The sequence below is a fragment of the Bicyclus anynana genome, chromosome 2 (genome assembly GCF_947172395.1).
Source record: "Bicyclus anynana chromosome 2, ilBicAnyn1.1, whole genome shotgun sequence".
Taxonomy (NCBI): domain Eukaryota; kingdom Metazoa; phylum Arthropoda; class Insecta; order Lepidoptera; family Nymphalidae; genus Bicyclus; species Bicyclus anynana.
The window spans coordinates 19,046,545-19,069,622 of NC_069084.1; the positions used below are offsets into that span (position 1 = coordinate 19,046,545).

At 36.6% G+C, this 23,078-nt stretch overlaps 3 protein-coding genes across 3 annotated transcripts; 2 read left to right on the top strand and 1 right to left on the bottom strand.

Annotated features, from left to right (window-relative positions):
- Nucleotides 1-167: 167 nt before the first annotated feature.
- LOC112058403 (syntaxin-16) lies at nt 168-12,197 on the top strand. Its single transcript, XM_024099204.2, has 4 exons — nt 168-367; nt 1,141-1,271; nt 1,853-2,025; nt 9,623-12,197. Exons 1-4 carry the CDS (start codon nt 287-289, stop codon nt 10,246-10,248), a joined length of 1,011 nt encoding a protein of 336 aa, XP_023954972.1. The 5' UTR covers nt 168-286; the 3' UTR covers nt 10,249-12,197.
- Nucleotides 12,198-14,381: 2,184 nt separating this feature from the next.
- On the bottom strand, nt 14,382-15,413 carry LOC112058456 (ubiquitin-conjugating enzyme E2 C). The gene is made up of 2 exons (XM_024099310.2): nt 15,178-15,413; nt 14,382-15,105 (listed from the first exon to the last, which is right to left on the bottom strand). Exons 1-2 carry the CDS (start codon nt 15,276-15,278, stop codon nt 14,679-14,681), a joined length of 528 nt encoding a protein of 175 aa, XP_023955078.1. The 5' UTR covers nt 15,279-15,413; the 3' UTR covers nt 14,382-14,678.
- A 4,595-nt stretch (nt 15,414-20,008) lies between these two features.
- On the top strand, nt 20,009-21,726 carry LOC112058401 (replication stress response regulator SDE2). The gene has a single exon (XM_024099202.2). The coding sequence runs from the start codon at nt 20,182-20,184 to the stop codon at nt 20,905-20,907; it is 726 nt and encodes a 241-aa protein (XP_023954970.2). The 5' UTR covers nt 20,009-20,181; the 3' UTR covers nt 20,908-21,726.
- The last annotated feature ends 1,352 nt before the right edge of the window (nt 21,727-23,078 follow it).

A 23,078-nucleotide genomic window follows, 5' to 3' on the forward strand; every position in this document is an offset into this window, starting at 1 on the left:
TAAAACATATGACCGTGGCCAAAATAAAACAATCCAATTTGTCTGAGACACAAACCACAAATAAAGCCTTTTTTATTAACTAACAAAAAGACTAGAACTCGGAGCCGTTAAGCTAGTTCTAAAATAGTTACTTTTGACATTGACCGTAGTATCTATGACATTGACATTTGACAGTTGACTGGAGAACCCAATGAAAATGACTTTCACAACAAAATACAAAAATCGATTAGAATTAAGGACAAAATAAACATTTTTACATGATAACGTTAAAGTTATAAACTATAAAATGGTGTCGCGAAGTTTAACCGAGGTGTTCGTGTTGATGCGCAACAATGCCATTCACAGCCGACAAACGTTCTCTGAACAGGTACATCTACCAGCTTACCAATAGCGGTCGGTCGGATTAAAAGCTCAATATTTCATACTTCCGCCCGAGACTCGATCCCAATACTTCTTGACCTAAAGCCACACTGGCTAACCACTGGAAAAACGCGACAGTTAATTAATAATCTGAAATTTACGAGTCGGCCACTTGTCAGAAGCGTTTGCTTGCAGCAGTTTAATTAACATTGTGATTGATCAATCGTATATGTGATGTTCACTGTGGCTCAACGAGTCGGCCGCAAGCAACAAAAATATGTTGCTTTCAATATGCTGGTATTTGCTAGCTTTTAGTTTAGTACATTTGAACTGTATCTTCTTCAATAATGATTTCATGGTTTATTGCCATGGTTTGGTGATGAGTCCAGCCTATTTACCATTGTGCTATTGAGACCTTAGTGGATATTATGGAGCATGAGTACCTGTAGCTGTAACCACCACACACCGTGACAAATCCCTTGTGCCATTTAAAAAAGAGAAAGAAAGAAAACAAATTAATTGAAATTTAAGTGTCACAGACAATCTTACACAGAATAACTGTCTGTAATCTTAAAGTCCAATGTCAAAAGCTTAGCTAGGGTTGACACCTTGAAGTCCTCATATCTTACTCAGGATTCTGACTAGGAAGCTCGTATTGCTCGTCGTTTTTATAGGCATGTATTACTTCTCCATAACTCCTGGTTGATGGCTTTATAGGTTCTTTACCAGACACCTTGTATATTAGATTAGAATAAATTTATATGGTGGTTTTGTGTGCAGGGCTCAGAGTGTGAGCGGGTGCGTCTGATGGGGTCGGGCAGCCTGGAGGTGGAGGGCGCGGGGCTGCGCGACGGTCACGCGCCTCCGCCATGGAGCGACTCTCTGGAGGAGGCGCATTATATCATCACCAGGTATTTAACCCACTGCCCACTGACCAGCTATTTAAGCCTTTATCACCAGCTTCTTAGCCCTTGCTATCTCACCTGTTGCTAAGTGATAATGCAATTTAAGACAGAAGCGAACTAACTTTTTAGAAGTAGGATTAAAATCCACACCCCTTTCGGTTTCTACATGACATCTAAATAAATCTAAATCTCTTGGTGGTACATCTTTGTCGGAGGGGTGGTAACTAATCACGGGCGAAGACCAGACCAGGACAAATTAAGAGAACCACAATCGGCACAGCCGTGGATTGAACCCAGGACCCTCCATCTTATAAATTCATCACTTACACCATTGCACCACACATGTTGCTGAAAAAAATTATTTTTTTCTTTATCATACTATGGACCCCTCAGACACTTCAGTTGGCTGGAGTGGGGACCAGCACCAAATGGACCGATGTACAACGGCCAACCTATAATAGCCAATTGCAGAAAAACCCAGTAACAAAGAAGAAGTGAGGGCAATGTTTTGTGCTCTATAACATCTCATTATCCTCATGAGGTGATCATCATGGTTGGGGGACATAATTCTCTCCTGTTGTGGACAGGCTAAGGACCAAGCTGTCGGAGCTGCAGGCGCGCCACGAGCAGCAGATCCGGCGGCCGGCGCTGGACGACAGCGGCGAGCAGCAGCACATCGAGCGGCTGGCGGCGGACGTGGGCCGACACTTCGCGCAGGCGCACGCGCGCCTCACCGCTATCAAGGCGCAAGTCCGGCACGGTGAGTGGACTACCCAAAGAATAATACGCTGTCACCAGCCGTCTATCACCAGGGGGCCCCATATAACAAACCGTTTTGCCATTTTTATAGATACCATGAAATCCTTTGTGCGCCTGTCCGACTCGCACTTGGCCTTTTTTGGCTTCGGTTTTCTTACAACAGTAAGAACGGATTATAATTAAATATAGTAAGTAGGTACTTATGATTCAATCAATCTCAGCAGGTTTAAACTACAGAGTTTAAACCTGCTGCAACCGTCGTCGTCGTCCAATAAGAAGGTGGGAGGACGACATCCGCCTAACCCTGGGGCCACGCTGGACCAGAGTTGTGGCTGACAGGGTGCAGTGGAAGCAGCTGGAGGAGGCCTGTGTCAGAAGACACTTTGAACAGCGGGACATAATATAATCAATCAAATCAAACACAACACTCATGTAACCAAAAGCTGTTCAAAATTCCTTCACGAGAGTGTTCCACCAAGACACGCGTTTCCAGACAAAGATGTACATTTTTCTGAATGCATGCCTCTCAAACTTACCTGTTGTATCTTGACTTAGGAAAGAAAAGAAAAAAAATCAAATTTTATAATGTTATCGCCACGTTGGCCGCTTTTAAATTCACATGTTTTTAACCGACTTCAAAAAGGAGGAGGTTCTCAATTCGGTCAGTATTTTTTTTTTTTTTATGTATGTACACCGATTACTCAAAGACGCCTGGACCGATTTAAAAAATTCTTTTTTTGTTTGAAACGGTATAGTCCCCATTTGGTTCCATTGCCATCATGTCAAGATCTGATGATGGAATCCTGGAGAAATTGAGACGAACTTTCGAAAATTATATGGGTGTCTAGTGTGTTCGTAAACTTTTCCATTTAGTATTTTTAAGCACTACAATTTCATGAAGGTTTAAAATCGATCTGATGATGGAGCCATAAAACAGACGAGGGAACTCCTCGACGATTTACGCAGTTACCTTGTGTTTGGGCTTGATTAATTTGTATTAATGAGAACTTTCCACATAGATAGGTTGTGACTGTCATTTAGGGGTTTGGTGATGAAGACCAAGGACAATTAAGGGAACTCCTTAACAGTTTACAGTAACTACCTTGTGTGTTTGGCCTTGATTAATTCGTATTGCTGAGACCTTTCTACCTAGATGAGTTTTGTCTGTTATTAGGGGTCTGATGATGAAGACCAAGGTCAATTAAGGGAACCCCTTAACGGTTTACAGTAGCTACCGTGTGCTTAGGCCTGATTAATTTGTATTGCTGCGAATTTTGTACCAAGATGGGTTGTCAATGTCATTAGGGGTCTGATGTATTGGTTTGAGATGAAATTTTACACTAAAAATGGAAAAATAATAAAAATTTTAATAAAAAAATACAACCGACTTCAAAACCTAAAACCGTACCCACTAAACTAAAAAGCGAAAAATAACATCATAATATGTTCTACCTGCTGATCAGTATGAAGGCGGTGCTTAGCCGGTGTTGTCTTAATTTAAGCCATTTCTGACAGGACCACATGAAACAACACTGTCTGCAAAATCTAAATCTATAAGATATTCTCACATGGCTTGAATTAATACATCATCGGCTTAGTACCGCCTTCATACTGATCAGCAGGTAGAACATATTATGATGTTATTTTTCGCTTTTTAGTTTAGTGGGTACGTTTTTAGGTTTTGAAGTCGGTTGTATTTTTTTATTATTAATAAATAGTGTAGGAAATAGTAGTCTGTGACGGATATGACGTCGCTCGCTCTCGTGTTGGTTTCAGTGTGCTCGTGGCGTTCGAGCAGTCCACATATCTTGTTGTGTAATTCTTTATGGGTTACTTGGGATAGGCGGGGAGAGTGACTTTAGTGGAAGGGGAGTGTTAGTCGACTATCAAAGGATCCTTAAACCCTACATACATCGTTCACAAGTGACTCCACTCAAGGTCATTCTCTGCCATTCTAGGGTCTTATTTTGGTTACAGTTTGATTTGTTAATTAAGTTGTCCTGACAAGTGTTGTGAATCATAACCTTTGTTCGACAGTTTTCTTATATTTGCAATCAGTTTTGAGTCCTATAATAAAAAGTAGGGTCAAGTTGAAAGTTACTTAAACAACACTGTCTATATCTAATCTTGTAAACAACTATATCAGCGCATTTAATCTAAATTCTTTTATCACAGATAGTAAACATTGATTTGATTTCATATTCATGGATACATTAAACGATTACATTGTTGGTTAATTCAATAAGCGACGTGCCGTCTGAGTTAATAGCACACTAACTTGGAGGGGTGCGGTTTGTACAAACTACGAGTAATCTAGTCTATACCGTCGTAAATTTTTGGGAATTGGTTTTACCGCACAGCACATGCATTAGCTACGACCGGAACCTGCAGACTAGACCTGAGAATTAAACCCTGGACCGACCTATAAAACTACACTTTTGCAGCTGTTCTAGAAAGAAAATCTTGACATATCTAGAATAAAACAAAGTCGCTTCTTGCGTTTGTATGATTTGATATTTTAAACTACGCAACTTATTTTAATGCCGTTTTCAAAAGTATATTGTTGTAAACGCGGAAAAAGTCGCGAGTGTTTCGGTATGAAATAAATAATAAATAAATATTTATCTTTATTCTAGTATCGTTTTACAATTTTAACTTACAATCTAACATTAATATAATAAAAATTTTAATAAAAAAAAATACAATCGACTTCAAAACCTAAAAACGTACCACCCACTAAACTTAAAAGCGAAAAATAACATCATAATATGTACTACCTGCTGATCAGTATGAAGGCGGTGCTAAGCCGGTGATGTTGTCTCCTTTCTAACGAAACGAAGCCGTTCGAAATTCAAAAATTTCAATAAAGATTATTATGTGCCTCATAGAAATTTCATTCACTCGTCCAAATAGGTTCTGTGAAACGCACAACGTGAGCGCGAGTTTATTCGATCTAGCGCCATCTATCGAGCGCCTCGGTCGCCCGTGACTTCGTCCACGTACAACTTTTTGTCGCGATTCACGATAATAGTACGTATTATGAACGTCATACTGTCACAGTACCTATGCTATCTGACAAACACTTTAGTCATATTTTGGAGTATTCTGACTTAGCCTCAGACCAATGAACCTATGGACCTGTATTGCTTCTAAATTCACCATAAAATTGTCTGTCGTTTTTTGAGGACAACGACTCACACATCGAAAATAGTTAACTCCAATAAATATATTTTGTACCCTATTTTATTCGCAATACATACACGTGGATTTTTTACACAGACTAACAAACACATCGCTTAGACTCATTACACAATATTAAGTTACTTGATCGATGTTTCGTTGTTCCGACTGAAGAACCGACGCTTTTTAGATATTGTTTGTTTTTTGTTACAAATATTTAGATATTGTTTTGGTTACAAATATGATATAATTAAACGTTATTTAATCTTTTCGTAAACTTGTTGATCGTTTTATATGCCATTTGACTACACAAACCGACATTTTTAGAAAGCTCTTTACACGACGAAAACGATTACAACAATGAAACATCGATTCTGTAGAAACTGCCTTTCTAAACGCATAGATCTAATTACTAACTACATACATATAATTCGTCTGAGGTTTTAGTTGAACGTAGGGCTCATCTTATCAGTTGCACTTTTTGGCGTAGGCTAAAACCTCAGACGAATTATATGTATGTAGTAGTATGTAGTAGTAGTAGTATGTATGTAGTAGTAGTAATTAGATCTATGCGTTTATAAAGGAAACTTTCGAAAATTATTATTAAATTTTTGAAAGTTTCCTTCAATTTCTCCAGGATTCCATCATCAGATCTTGACACGATGGCAATGGGACCAAATGGGGACTATACCGTTTCAAACAAAAAAATATTTTTTGAAATCGGGAATTGAGAACCTCCTCCTTTTTGAAGTCGGTTAAAAAAAGAAATAATTACACTAGATACAAGTGGCCTGTACGGCGTAGGCCTCCCGCAAATCTTTCCATATTTTCCTGTTTCGGGCTGTACGCATCCAGGCCGTGCCACTCGTTTGTGAGAAGACCAACTCCTTTTCTGACGACCTCTTTTTCTTTTTTCGCCCCTTGGTACCTATTCCATCACCCTTTTGGTCCATCTATCGTTCTGCAATCTACAAATATGCCCAGCCCATTTCCACTTTAAGGATCGGATCCTTTTTATTATATCCGTCAGTTGTGCTCTTTTCCTTATGGTTTGGTTTCTTACTCGGTCCTTTATTTTTCGCCCAGTATGCTTCTTTCCATTTTCCTCTGGCAGATAGAAAGTTTATTCTCCTCTTCTTTTCTTAGTGACCATGTTTGGCATCCGTACGTTAGGCATGGTAATATTGCAACTTCGAACAGTTTCCTTTTTATACTCATGTCTATGTCTTTATTTTTCATTATCTCTTTGAAGCTCCAATATCTTTTCCAAGCAATAGCAATTCTTCGCTGTATTTCTTTTGCTGTGCAATTTTTGAAAGAGACTAATTGACCCAGATATACATAATTTACATATTTGATGATTTCCCCCTGAACCTTGATTTCTCTCTCTACTGCTTTTGTAATTATTTTGGTTTTGGAGGTGTTTAAGGACAGGCCCGCTTTAGGTAAAGATTTTAGGGGAGAGGGGGTCCCCTTGCCTTAAGCCTCTACTTATTTCAAAACTATCACCTTTCTTTTCTAATTTTACTCTTGCTTGACACTTGGAGTATATACTTTTGATTAAATAAAGAAGACCTTAATATATTGTGGTGTATGGAATCGAACGCTTTTGTGTAATTTATGAAACACATGTAGAGCTCCATGCCATATTCGTTCGTCTTCTCTATTAATTGTGTCACTACTTGAATGTGAGCTATTGTAGAGAAGTGTTTTCTAAACGCAGCCTGCTCACGTGGTTGGCATTCGTCAAGTGTTTTCAATATTCGGTTCAATAACACTTTAGCAAAGATCTTGTATATATTTGACATTAGACTAATGGGTCGATAATTACTCAACTCTGCTCGGTCACCTTCCTTATGAAGGAGTATAATACCATAATATAATTCGGACCATTGTTCCGGTGTCATTTCTGTGTCAAGTATTCGATTGAAAAGGATATGTAGTGGTCTAAGAAGTATATCTAAAAATAATTTTAGTATTTCGAATGAAAGAATTGAAAATGAAAATTTCGAGAAATGTTGTCCTTTCCAGCAGGGCTAGCACGGGCAAGGGAGAAATTTATCCACGGGGAGAGGATAAAACGTTTATCCCCCACACTCGTTTTATCCACTCACCGCGCATGGGCACGCCGGTGGATATAATATCCCCGGTGGATAAACGGAGGGAAAGACTTGTCAACCCATTTGTATATATCTTATAAATTGGCATTAGGTATATTAATAGTCCGAAATAAACATAAATTTGATAATATTTGGTTATTTTGTGCATATTATTTATCTGTTTTCTGTTGGCATTGTTTTGTTTGGTGATTGTTTTTTGCGGTGGTTTGTAGTAGGTATCTATAGTATCTATCATACTAGCGGACCCGGTCAAGCTTCGTTGTGACATAAGTGCACTTATTCTCTATCCCTACTCTACCCTTCTTTACCTCTACCCCTACCCTACCCCTGCCCTACCCCTACCCTACCCCTGCCCTACCCCTGCCCTACCCCTGCCCTACCCCTGCCCTACCCCTGCCCTACCCTACCCCTACCCTACCCCTACCCTACCTCGGGGATTAATTTGTCTTTCCCTTGTGGCCATGCTATGACGGGTGGATTTATATCCTAAGTCAGTGGATATAATGGGTGGATAAAAATTTTATCCCTTGCCCATGCTAGCCCGGCTGGAGTTTTACCATTTTTTTGGGTTTCAATAGCATATTTAATTTCCGAATACGTTATTTATGGTAATTTATCATTGTCTTTATCGATAATCACTGGTTGTGTGTATAAGTTTGTCTGGTTAGCTGTATATAGACTCTTTTGTAGCTTCATTTATTATATCTGGTCTTTTTGACAGTAATTTTTTAGCCTTATCCTTTAGGTTAGCACTGAACGCTATCGCTAAGTTCTTTGTATGCTTTACGTATGGCTCCTGTTCTTGATATAAAATTCTCAAATATTTGTCGCCTTTGCCTTTTTCTTTTCTCGTGATATGTTCCTGTTTATCGGTTTACTTACTTTGGTTATCTTGATACGAACATCCTTAGATCTCTTTTGTTTGTATAGTAACTTCCGCTCTAGTAAAAGATCCTTGGTTTCCTGAGTTGCTTAAATTCTTTTCCCTTTTGCTTATTTAGGTATTTGACTTATTAGCAGTTTCATCTCATCCAATACACCATCATATTGTTCTTGTATATTCTCCGATGGTGTTAAAGACTACAAGTTTATTTTGCCAGCAATTTTCACAATCAATGGGTAGTTTTTGGAATATATGACTATTTATTGAGGGTTGGACGAACCTCCTGCTTTTCCTTGCTTTTTGCCAATTTTGCACCTTATCATACGATGATCAGTAGAAAAGTTCAAGTTATTTATTATATCGAAGTTTTGTATTTGGGAAGATTGATTTGTTAGAATATAATCAATCTCATTTCGGTATTTGCTATCTGGAGATTGCCAAGTCCACTTATTATGTGGTTTTCGTTTGTATGCACTATTCAATATTTTTAAATTACGTTCTAATGCGAACTCTACTAGTCTTTGTCCTCGAATACTTCTTTTTCCATGTGAATATTTACAAATACTTTATTTTCACCCTGTTGGATTTTGCCAATTTGCGATTTAAAATTACCTAATATTATCAGATTTTTACAGTTTAATCGATCTAAAGCAGACTCTACCGACGTATAAAAGCATAGTATTTCCTCTTCTTCACAGCGTTCAGTGGGGGCATACACTTGGACTATTGACCAAATCTGGTTATCAAATGTCTGTATCTCCATACCTGCGACTCTATCCGATAGAGTTATAAAACTTAAGATGTTATTTTTAAGTGCTTTTTTGATCAAAAAACCGACGCCATTTCTTCCTTTGCTAGCTGAGGTGCGATAAAGGATATAATCCGAGTATTCTTCTATGGCCTTTTTATCACGTCTTATCTCACTTAAGCCTATTATATCCCAGTTTAAATTTTCAATTGCTAACTCTAGTTCTGTGATTCTACTTTCTTCAAGCAAGGTACGCACGTTAATTGCCGTGATATAGAGAGAAGGTTGTTCGACATTCGAAGATTTTATGTTTTGAGCTCGGTTTAGATATGATTCGGGGGGTGGTGGTCATACTTCTCCACGATGACCGGTCGTATTGGAGAAGGTGTTTGGTTTTGTTTTATATTGCTAATTATTTTATATGGGGGGGCCTCTGGGTGTCATGCTTCAGTATTTTATTTAACATATGTATGCATGGTATTCTTCTGTACTCGGTGTTTCTTAGCGGTATGATTGTTTTTCCAGCTACTTTGAGCGGTAGTACTATCGTTTTAGTTTGAAATATATAAACAATCAGCAAATCATATAAATTAAGGAAATGAGTAAATGATAGTGTGAAAATAATGCTGTAGCTAGCTCGCTAATTAATGGGTTTCCAAAATTTCAGGTAACAAATCAGAACAGAAACTGGCCACAAACGTAGTTCTAGCATTAGTCACAATCCTCCAGGATCTGAGTGTCACTTTCCGGACGGCGCAATCCAACTACCTCAAATCCCTCACCTCCAGAGAGGAGAGATCGAACGCATACTTCGAGTTGCCCAACTTTGAGGAGCTCAGCCTGCAAGACGAGCTGCCGCCCGGCCTGACGAGTAACCAGACGGATCTACTCTTTTCACTACCGAGCACTTCGACACACAACGACTACGATGATGAACATTTGGAGGGTAGTTTTCAAAAGCAACACTCGAACCAGAAGCAGTTGCTCCTCATGCAAGAGGAGAACACGAAAATGGTGGCGGAGAGAGAGGAGGAGGTGAATAAAATTGTGAAATCTATCGTCGATTTGAACGACATATTCAAAGATTTGGGTCACATGGTGAACGAGCAAGGGACGGTGCTGGACAGGATAGACTACAACATCGAGCAGACCCAGGTGCAAGTGCACGAGGGGTACAAGCAGCTGCAGAAGGCGGACCGGTACCAGAGACAGAACAGGAAGATGCACTGCATCATGGTGCTGGCGGTCACTATTGTGTTGATGTTCATACTGTTGATTATTGTGAAGAGCTAAACCGTGCTGACAATTTGTTAATATTGTGTGATAGGTGAAACAGGCATTATATTGCAGAAATGCTGAACAATGAATAACTATTATTATTGTTAATAACCAGAGTATGTTCAGGAGACAATATTCAACTACAAAATTAATTAACCACTGTAATAAAGACATGACAGGTCTAGTTGTTTTTCCGCTATGATATTTTCATTAGATGCTAGTGTTTACAGAACGGCCTAGGCATCCGATTAGCTGGCTAATTAAACTAAATGACTGAGCCATATTAAAACAATTATAAAAAACTTGTTTTTGAAAGCTTAAATTAAACTTAATATGATTATTTTTATAATACAAACTTATAAGCAAGTACGTACTTCATCTTAATTGCTTAACTAAATAAAAATAATGTAACTTCGCCGTTCGTTAAACACTCTTTTATAACAACAGTTGTGCATATTATTGTTATCCTAACGCTTTCACTTGTTGCGCGTCCATACTCTGATGCTAGTCTGTTGTTGTGCTAAAAATATTTAATTAATTGTAATTATTGTAGGTGTTATGAGTAAGATAACATAATGACCAACATTGGTGACTTATTCCATTTAGTTAGATAGATATTTAATAAATTATTATAAATTAAAAGAAAGTCATAATCACTAGCTTAACTGTTGGTCCACTGCTAGGCTTACTGTTGGTCTCTGAAGGCATGTAGGGCTTAAACCTACCACACTGCAAGTTCAGAGATGTAAACAAAGGTTATTCTGATCACCAGTCATGAGCTGTGATAGCCCAGTGGGTACCTCTGCCTCAGATTCCAGAGGAGGTGGGTTTATATCCAGTCCAGTTCATGCACCTCCAACTTTTCAGTTGTGTGCACTTTATCTAAATAAAATGAATTTAAATATCATGTGTATCAAACAGTGAAGGAAAAACATCTGCCAAGCCGCATTGAGCCAGCGTGGTGGACTATTGCCTAACCTCTCTCATTCTGAGAGGAGACTCGAGCTCAGCGTTGAGCCGAATATGGGTTGATATTGATGATGAATGCATTTGGCAAAATGGAAATTTCTTTCCTACCTGTACCCCAAGACTTATTACTGGTCAACGAGTCTTGGATTGTAGGGTATATTATTGCCTTAAATGCATTGTACACTCCAGTTTGTTTCATTGATACAGTGTGGTTGGTTGGTGCTCTGCATCCTTCTGGAGCCTATCCTGTCTCCTATATAATATGTATAGGTGATATGATTAGACAATATAGGATCTACAGGCATTATGACTGGATATATGAGACAAGCCTAACAGTAACCAAAGAGGCATTTGTAGGTAGAATACTGTAAAGACAACAAGTGTATGAGTATATGTGGTAATGTGTGTGTGCCAATGTAAAGTGTGTGTTTAAAATAAAACAATATATAAACTGAAATTTATATATTTTGTACTAGTAGGTAGTAACCAAACAAAAATAGGGTTGATCTGATGATAAATTGTATAAAACCAACCAACAGAAAATCATTTTCAGGATACATAGACAGATGAGTTTGCGAAGTCACTCCTGGTGAAAATCTATAAATTGTCCTGTTATCTGTACCTATTTCTGAAGTAATATTTAAAAAATCCATATATTTAAGTCAGTATGGAGTAAAAAATCTGATTTATTTATTTGTTAAGAAACTTAGCTGATTTTGTTTTGTGTTTAAAAGATTGTTATGTTTGTACACACATTCCAAAAATTAATTTTAATTACAATACCTATATTATATTGTAAAATTGTTACTAATTCCAGAGCAGGGCATAAATGTGTGAACAAATCAGGTAATTTGTGAATATAGCTAGAACCACATTTGCATATCTATTCATGTTTTAATTTTGTATGACCTTTATGTTACAAGCGTGTTCTTCCTTCAAGTTGTAATATGTTGATTTATCAAATAAAACTGAAAATATAGTAAAATAAGCATACACTATGTTTGTTTTCTTCATGTTTCCTTACCTAAACATCAACAAACAGAAGTACAAAAACAATTTGAAGTAAAAAATCTGATTACCTTCAGTTGCAAGGGGAATTAAATATATTTAGATTAAAGTTTTCAATTTCTCAAAATTCAGGCTACTGTTAAAATGCCTATTTCTTTAAACTTTTGATGAAGGGATACACATGATTTTAGTTGATATATTGCTCTCTAATAGGTAATATTGATAGCTAGTATCAGATAGACTTCTGTGAGGTTACTAAAATAATTTAGGTGAATTTTATTAAACATCTTCCCTACCTAATATAACACTAAGGCAGAGCTGGGTCTAAAGAAAACCCTGTTACTTTATACTTAAATGTAGGATATAAATAAAATAATCTTATTAATAAAGTCCATGAGTCTCATCTCATTTAATGTTTTTTTTTTTTGCATTGAAAATGCAAGGGTCTGTTACAGTATGGTCATTGCTTTATTTTAATCTTATAGGCCAATGTTTAATTTACAGCAGTGAGGTAAATGATAGTAATAATTAGGATAAAAGCAGATAAATTAAGATTTTGCTTAGTTTGAGCCAATTTTATAACAACAGTGATATGTAACTAATATTATAAAGAGGAAATATATGATTGTTTGTCTGTATGTTTTGCATAGGCTCTGAACCGATTTGAAAAGTTCTTTCACTGTTGGGAAGCTACACTATCCCCATATTCTTACAAAGGAAGGCTCAGGCTCAGGAACGCAAACCACGCTGATGAAACCAAGCACCGTCTGTTCTGTTGTTGTAATAGATCTTTACAAACCATTTCTAAATAGCTATATTCTTTCAAATTTCAAGTTCCTATAAGTGTTTAGTTTTATGTGTTAGTAAAAAACAATATGATTATAAATATGACAATAATGTTAATGTTGTATAATTGTGAAATATTATAATACTATATATATAACACTAGCGGACGCCCGCGACTTCGTCCGCGTAAATTTCGATGTCAACTTTACTACTACTCCTACCCTACCCCTACCCTACCACTACCCCTACCCTACCCTACCCAACCCCTACATCTACCCTACCCCTACCCTACCCCTACCCTATCCTACCCGTACCTCTACCCTAGCACTACCCTACCTCTACCCCTACCCTACCACTACCGTAAACCCGGCCCTAAACCTACCCTACCCCTACGCTTCCCTACCCGTACCCTACCCTACCCTGTAGCTTCTCTATCTTACTCCTACCCTTAGCAAAATCGGTCCAGTCCTTCGAGAGTGGTGGTATGACCAAGAGAAATAGAGACTTCTATGCTAACAATATAAAGAGGTAAAGTTCGTGTGGTTGTACGAGGTAATCTCTGGATCTACTGGACCGATTTGGAAAATTGTTTTACCAATAGAAAGCTACGTTATTTGCGAGTGTCATAGGCTATGTTTGATCCCCATATTCACACGGGAACGGGAACTACGTAAATGAAAGCGCCGGACGTCATATAGCGGAATTTCTGCGTCTTTTAGAAATTTTGTATTATCTCCGAAACTATTTAAGTAATTAACATACTGTAAAGGGCAAATCTTATCTCCATAATATCCTTGTGATTATTAAATAATTTATTTTAATAAGGATTAAAGTTTAGTTGTATAAATAATGACGTAAACTTAAGTATATAAAATTAATAATTTTTAAAACACAAAAGGTACTATATTTGCTAATATACAGAAGATAGATATATGGTGTCGCGGACTTTTTTGTAGAACTTTTAAAGATACATAAAGTCTCCATACATTAATTTAAATTTTACACAATAGTTAAGGCAGCGCATGCGAATAAGTCTGTTTAAGAGGATTTTCGGTCCGACCTGTATGACAAAACTGTGATAACTCGGCTAATATATTTGATACCAATATAAAATATAGCCTATAGCACTCCCCGATAATGTAGCATTCTACTGGTGAAAGAATTTTTACTTCGGACCAGTAGTTCCGAAGATTACCCCATTTAAAAAATGTGACAAACTTACAAACTTTACCTCTTTATAATATTAGTATAGATAGAACAAGATGAGAACTTCTAAATATCTGACTTACTTGACACTAATTTGGTTACAAGGCAAGAAGCTTTGTTTTCTTGTTCCAGAAAAGTATAGAAGTTTTGAGGAATAAGGCAGACAAAGAAAAACAATATTTGGAATTGAACTAAATAATTGTATTAATCAGTTACTCTCAATATACATTCTTCTTTTTGTTACAAACACTTTTAAGGTGGTAAGAAACATTCATGTAGGTCAGGAAAGTTTAGAATTTTAAACAACAAATAGAAAAATACAATGAAACAGTGAAATAAATATTGACAGACTGCTGCAGAACTGTCTGACGTCAGTTGGAGGCTGGAGCCCCGGACAGCAGACGGACACTTCTATCTTGACACTCACATTCACAACACAACTCAACATAATTCATACGATCAAATCTAACAAACTATTAGTCTCTATGTTTACTATAAAATTCATCTAAATATTTCTTATAGGCGGGTTGGTTCGGCCATAGATATGACGCTTGCTGGTTGAGAGGGCTGTGTGTATTGGGCTCTGCTAACAGACTCTGTATGGACAGGAGGACGGTGCGGACGTCGTAAAGGGCCGTCCACTTGTCTTTCAATATATCTAAACATATTAATCCACACGTATCCACGTTGGGATGAAAGCACGGAGTCAAGAACTTCACCACGGGTGGCGCGTAGGGGTACGAGTTGGGGAACTCCAGCGACAACTTGTACTTGTGGCCCGCGTACACCGTGTCCAGAGGGCCGTTGATGGTGCCTATCCATTTGAAAAGGTTTTCGCTCTCCGGAAACGCCGAGATCCCTTTGTCCGCACATCGCATAAGCTCCATGAGCTCTTTCTGCAATCTGCAACAGATATAACTTCTTAGAAGACGACCGAGAGGGTGGAAAACACAAGGGAGTTTTGTAAATTCTTACCGTTTGCTCACAGCGTGATTGTCTTTTAATTTTATAGTGTCCTCGTTTTGTTTAGCAGGATTCGACGACGACGCATAGTGAGGATTAATGTTCTGAGCCATGATAATCACAGTAAATCGAAAATATGTATCACCCGTTGTCTGTTAAAACGAGACGACTTCCTGTTAATTTTAAAAAGCTCAAATTTTATTGGATCTTTCATTAGTTTGACAGCAATGCATTAATGGCGTCACAAGTCAATCAACGCAGAGGTCCAATGTCACAGACTAAAACAACATAAAAAAACATAGAGTGTAATACGCAAGCCAATGGTGTATAGTGCCAAAGATTTTCACTAAATAAAGATGTTTCCATTCGTCATTAATCATTAACATTAAAACATCAATAAAATTAACTGTTTTTGATTAACCGAATCTACGCATTTATTTAATTTTTATTAAATTAAATAACTTTATCTTTTAACCACAAATTAAGAATAATAGGCAGATGGACCGCACGGAATACAACGGTGTCGTAGCCGCTCCAAATACAAAATTCAAAATGTAATACATTCTCTTCAAGATTAATGGCACGAGCAAAAAAAAGGCGTTTAAATGTAGTCCAAAAAATTCAATATTTTCAAAATATAAAATGGTTGTTGTGCCTCACTCGACATAGATAGATATAGTGTATTGCGGATTTTTTGTAGATATTTATAAGATCGAAAATTAATTAGAACATTCTATGGTTCTATTTTTTATAGTTTACAGCGTACGCAAAATAAGTAACTTTCTGGTTTATTTTTTACACCTTGTGTCCGAAAACCCCAAATATCTTACTGAACCCTATTTTTTTCCAAAATAAAGTGTTAAAGTTAAAGTGGATAATGTAGCTTTCGAATGGTGAAAGTAGTTTTTGAGCCTATTCATTACAAACAAACATACAAACAAAGTTTTCCTCTTTATAATATTAGTATAGTTTATATTAATTTACGTCATTGTTGTAAGTGTTCAATTTTGAAATACAAATTATGAAAAAAGATTGTTGCGGATGTAAAGCAGACGCGTGAGAGTGACGTTTTTATGGGTTTCAACGGTTTCATTACGCTGCCTGTGAAGACTCACTCTGTATCGTTTTTACTCTGTGTCTTTATCATTAACTTATACTTGTATTTTTAAATTATAATGACCGCGATCTTCACCGGCTTCTCATGCTTTCCGAGTTGTTTCCCAGGAATAGGGTGTATACCCTAATTTCCCAACTCCAGGCTGAGAATTTATACTAAAAACTTACACGAAATAAAAATTTAGAATATCATAGCATAGCTCGACCAAGGATCCGAACCGAGAACCGATACCACCAAAACCACGATATAATTGTAAATGTGTAGTTTTTTGAAAAAACATAAATGACACTTATTAGATATGGAGATACTACGGTTAACCATATCTAATAAGTGTCAAGTTATGTTTGTGCTCAAAAATCAATTGTAACGTAATCAGAGACGTAACAGAATAAGAGCAATGCGCACGAATATACCAACTTTCATTTTCTTTTATATTTTAGTGTGCAGCCAAGCGTAAGATTGGGGTGAATGGTATTCAGATTAGGTTCAAGTATGGATAGTCTATAAAAGTTCCACCTCTTCGAAACGCAACATCAGTTTCACCAAGGTTTTAAGTGTAAAATTATTCTAAGAAACTATTTTCTATCAATACCTACGAAGTTATCAGAAATTATGATTGCTATTGTAAGTTATATTATCCGAAGTATATTATTTTAATTTTTTTTTTGATTAATAATTCGTTTTTTTTGTTATTACTGAACTTCCGGTTTCAGTTATATTTGGTTGAAGTTATTTTGTTCTACAGAAGAGAATTATTTTTAACCGACTTCCAAAAAAGAGTAGGTTCTCAATTCGCCGGAACCATCTATTTCTCTATTTTTTACGCTTATGTACGGATCTTACTATAGATGGTTTCACTAAACTCTATTGGCACTAAGCATAGTGCTTGCTACTCAGTGTCAACACATCGTTACCGTGTTAAATATGATCTTAAAAGCCGGAAAGTGTGTTTTACATTTGCTCGTAATAGCAGTGATTGTACCTTCATTCGTTTTGATAACTATACATATATTTATGTGACCGCGGTTTCATTCGCGTTGTTATAAAATATCAAATATCATCAACCTCATCATTAACAGCCGATGGACGTCCATAGCTGGACATAGGCCTCTTGCATGGACCTCCAAACAATACGGTCTTATACCGCCAGCATTGCAAACACACAAAATTAAAGCGAAAGTATATAATTGTTACTCAATAAAGATGTAGTTTTATTGGTAAAAGAGTTTCCTAAATCGGATATATAGATTCAGATTATCCCATATAACCTCACAAACTTTACCTTTCTAAAATAAATATTGAAAAAATTGTGACTAAAAGTACCTACCTACTATTATAAAGTAAAAGTTGGATGTTGTATAGATACGAGAAACTAAACTAAAACTAAAACATTCAGAGTAATTATGTTTTGCTTTTTTTCAAACTAGCGGACGCCCGCGACTTCGTCCGCGTGACCTTGTCGATGTAAATTTTCACTAATATTCGTTAATATTTTTGCATGTTTTATATAAAATAGTCCACTGATCATTTTACAAAAAGATAACTTGAAACTGGAACGATTTATATTAAAAAAAAACTTCAACCACTTTTTAACCCTTTACTTGTAGGAACCCACATTTTGTTGAAAAATGTTGAATAACTTTTTAGTATTTCTCTAAAGTATTTTTTTAACAGTAACAGTTTTATTATAAGTATCATTCCCTACCTCTATCCTATTCTACTCCCACCCTACACCTACCTTGCCCCTATCCTACCCCTATCCAACCCGTACTCTAGCACTACTCTACCCCTACTCTACCCCAACTCAAGCCCTACCCTACCCCTACCCTAAGTATCCTATGCCCGTCTCCTTATTCTAAGCTACCTTCCCACCAATTTTCAACCATATCGAAACAGCCGTTCTTGAGTTGAGCGGCGACTACCTTTATACCTACCTATATCTTTTGAATGAAATGTCCGAATTTAATAATTCTAAATGTTAAATAAAGGTATTAAAGCAATCTTGAATCTGATAAGTAGTTTATTTTGATCAAGAAATCATACCAAGGTACAAATAAAGAGCATTTCCATTATTTAAAAAAAAATAAAAGAACACTTATTGTGTCATGACTTTGTTATAGTCTGTTTTTTAATTCCGTAGAATTCTGACATTTCTATTTCCGGTTCCATTTGTCAGTCACTTTTGAAATTGCAGTTGCCACAAACCTTTTTTCTGCTGTTTGTTTCATCAAACCAAACTAAAAATCATTTAAATTAAATTTATTACAGAATTATTTAGTACTTTAAATAAGCAAAATCTAAATAAACCACACTTTGAAGTATAATAACAATAAATTTATTTTGCTATTTTAGGAAAATATAAACGTCATAAGTGATTATAGAAAGTTTTATTTATTAATTGGCATCATCATCAACATCATTATCATCATAGTGATCCTCAATAATAGAAGTATCGTTAACATTGTCAATTAAGTGGTCAATTTGGTGGTGGTGGTCCTCCATGACCCTTAACCTGCTAGGCCCACCTCGATTGGGTTGAACTCGCAGTGTTATAGGTTAAACGAATAACAGTGATACTCTGTAGTACTGCTAAGTTATCTATGATGAATTTATTATATATTTATGTTGATGATTTAATATCGAATTATAGTTATAGATACAGGTGGGATAAAAGTAGTTGAATTGTCAGAATTCTACGGAATGACTAAATGGACTATAGTTAGGTATATTATGTTGTCGCGGCACTTTTTGTAGAAAATGATGTATTCTGTAAAGTTGTAGTACATTATTTTATTCTAACATCAAAAGTTTTGGCAGAGCACGCGATGTGAAGAATAATTTAGGTATTTTTTTACACCTTGGGTTATATATTTAGAAGGATCCCTATTTTTTTTTGAAAATATAATATAGCCTACAGCACTCTGGGATAGTGTAGCTTCCCAACAGTGAAAGAATTTTTCAAATGAACCGATTTGAAAAATTCTTTCACTGTAGTAGTCTCGGAGCCTATTTATTACATACAATTTCAAACAATAAAATTTTTCCTCTTTTTATTTATTACTAGCGGATGCCCGCGACTTTGTCCGCGTGAAACTCGATGTAAACTTTCAACTACCCCTACCCCTACCCTACCCGTACACTACCCCTACTCTACCCCTACCCTACCCTACCCCTACCCTACCCCTACCCTACCTCTACCCTACCCCTACTCTACCACTACCCTACCCCTACCCCGTTTTCTAATTATTATTAATATGAACTTTATACAATAACAATAAAGCTCAAATTGACTACGTTTTGTATGGGAAAAAGAAAAGGGCTATTTTTAGGGGTTTTCCAGCAATAATTCTAATTTTTCTCGCCGTAAAAACCATCCTTGAACTTCAACGAACATTTTAAAAAAAGATTTGGCCAAATTGGTCCAGGCGTTGTTGAGTTATGCGCTTACCAACACATTTTGCGATTCATTTTTATATAATAGATGTACATGTAGGTATGTATGTTAATATTGTGTGTATTCATAGTCTTTGGTTTACGTCATCAAAATATTAAGCTATCCACAGATTGGGGAGCCTTGAAGGACTAGTATGCAGGCTGTAAAACAAATTAAAAAAGAAAAATAGAAAACCATAGATCGTCATTTGTGCTTCATTTGTAACTTCATTTGATGGTTTGACGTTTGTTTTGTGATTCGTGATTCGCTTATACCGTTTCCAATGTCAAACGCGTCAAATGTCAATCGATTAAAAATAGTTGACTTGGTTGACGTTTGTTTGTGGATTGTGTTTTTTACATTACATTACAATTATTTAATTTCGTATTCGTTTGCTTATAGGTAATACCTAAAGCCAAAAGTTAAATACTGCAATATTAATACTGTTTATCTATAGAATAATAAAATGGCGCAAGTGATTTATTTTGAAAATCGTTTGCTGCTCAACATTGAATGTTTGAACGTGTCCGGATTGAAGCACAATATTTCAACACAATATGGAATTCCTGTGAAAGATTTGTTTGCTACATTAAACGGGAAACTTGTGTGCGATGATTTTAACTTGGAGGACAGTGAAAATGTCGTTAGAGTGTGGTCAAGAATCGTCGGTGGGAAAGGGGGCTTCGGATCCATGTTACGTGCCATCGGAGCGCAGATCGAAAAAACTACGAACCGCGAGGCGTGTCGAGATCTGTCCGGGAGGCGTTTGCGCGACATAAACGAAGAAAAGAGACTCAGGAAGTGGCTGGAGGGCCAGGAAGATCGCGAACGCGAAGCTACTGAGCGTAAACAGAAAAAGTTGGAACGTTTAATTGCAGAGCCCAAAATTTCCGTGAATTTGAATCCCCAATATGAAAAAGAACGTCAGGAGTTGCCCGAGCGCGTGAGTGCTGCAGTCGACGTCGGCTGGCAGGCCGCAGGGACATCTAAAGAAGGTACTAAACGTAAGGCAGACGAGGAAACGAGCAAAGGGAAGAAAAAGGCCAAACTGTGGATAGATGCGGAGCTGTCAGACTGTTCCTCTCTAAGCGAGGATGAGGAAGAAGACGTGAAATGCAATGCTGCACAAGCAGTGTCCACAGACAGCGGTAATGAGTCAGATAGGTGTTCCGTTAGTAGTAAAATACAGTAAAATAACTAAATGTTTAGTATTTAAAGTAAAATGTGAGCACAATTTTATTATTATTTTCTGCTTTTACTGATGATCATTCAAATGTTGACAATAAAGTAAGCAGTGTGGCATCTAAGCAAAAAAAAGTTTATAGCTCAACCCAAGACTGCAGACCTCTCGTAACCAGGAGCCACACAGAACCACTAAGCACTGAATCAATGCAGCTGTATTTTGTTTGTTTCTGCAAAAAACTGATAAATGTGGGCCATTAAGTGTACAGATTTCACTCTTTGTATTTATATGTTGTGTATTGTCAGTTTAATAAGTATGTGTGTAACAAATCATGTAATGATATCATGTTTATTAATGTCACATCTTTAACTAACCAAATGATTTTTTTGTAAAAAATGTAATTACCATTTTTTTGTAAAATTATTGATTAATGGTAAATTATTGTTTGGTAAATAATGCACATTTGAATTTCATGTAAAAAGCTATTAAAAAGATTCTAACTACATACACTTCTTACTATTTTTATTCAAAAGTTACTACTTTTACTTTGTACTTTGTTTTAAAATAAAAAAAAGTTTTTTTCATTATGTGAGCTTAAATACAAGCAAAAATAATATGTTGTATAATTGTATATTAAAAGAATATGTATGCATTATATAATGTTTGGTTTATTTCAATTAATAATGTAAGGTACAGATGAGAAAAAATGTTTGTTTTAGGAATGTGAACATGTTAAAATGCAGAGATTCTTGACAGTTTGATTTGTATGTCTGTCTGATATAAAATAATCATGTAAATAAATATGAATAAACTGACTATGTATTAGTGTGTTATTTTTTTATTTTGCCTGATTTTGGATGCTGGGTAAAATATAAAACGGTAAATATTACCTGGCATCCAAATTTATTCATACATTGAGCTTATGTATTGAATGTCTATGAATGAATGCAGTGATTTTCAGTAATTTCAGTGCAACATCTTATGCTTCATAGACACTATGATGTTATGTTATAATGTTGCACACTATATGCGTGATATGAAGTGGCAATGGGCGGGGCACATAGTTCGAAGAGCCGATGGACATTGGGTAACCAAGGTGCTGGAATGGTGACCCCCACTCTGGATTGTGATGTTTACAAATCCATACAAAAGGCCTAAGTCCTGCAGTGGACGTCCATCGGCTGATATGATGATGATGATGATGATCATGATGAAATCCGTGAGGTGTTGGGTTCGATTTAAGCCCGCTTGGACTAGAGATGACACTTAACACAAACGTTTTGCTTCGCATGTTAAAAAAGCCTTTATTTACAGAGAACAATGTGGTGCCTGCTGTTAGTTTTCTGTTTATTCGCCTTAGTGAATGGCAGGCCACAGGGCTACCAAGATGTCAACCACGCTTCGGAACGAAAAGGTAAGTTTTTTTTATAGAATGTTGTCAATTTACTATGTTACCAATCTCTTAGTCATGAAGATTAGCAGGAGTAAGTACAAGAATTGTCTAAGTAAGTACAAGCCGGGATTGAACCCATGACCTCTTAATGTTGAGTCCGACCATTTAACCGTGCAGCTATTGCGGCTTTGTTGTTGCCTAAAAGCCTGAAATTTATACATAACAATTTGCGTTTAAAAAAGTTGCTATTTGTTTTTGCAAGGCGTTTGTGATAAGTGGGAAGGTATAACAATTTTTTGTAACAGCCACATTCGATTTCTTAACCGACTTAGTAGGCTAGCAATTCGACCCGTGTGTATGTATGTAATATTGTCAGAATTGCACGGGTTTGTATATGTTAGTATAGACTAGTTTCTAATCACAAGGTTAAATACTATCATTCAGATTTAATTTTTTGAACTTATGGAACAGTGCAATTTTCTTAATCGGTTATGTGTTATGTTATAAATGAAAATGTGTTATAAAAAAGTGTACAAACAAAGCCGTACAAATACGCTGACTATACGCTACTTTTCTTGAATTGTATTGAAAATTACTGCGCTTCGTGTCGTGCGTACTGACTCGTATTCGTTTTTGGAATGGCTGCATCCCTGCCGTGTTTCCTACGCTCTATTTGCCTATTATTCTTTAATCTGTGGTTTAAGTATTAAATATTCTGTCTTCCAGACGAGGCGGGTCGGGTGCAGATCAAGGTGTACCGCGGCCCCACGCAGCACGACGGCACGGC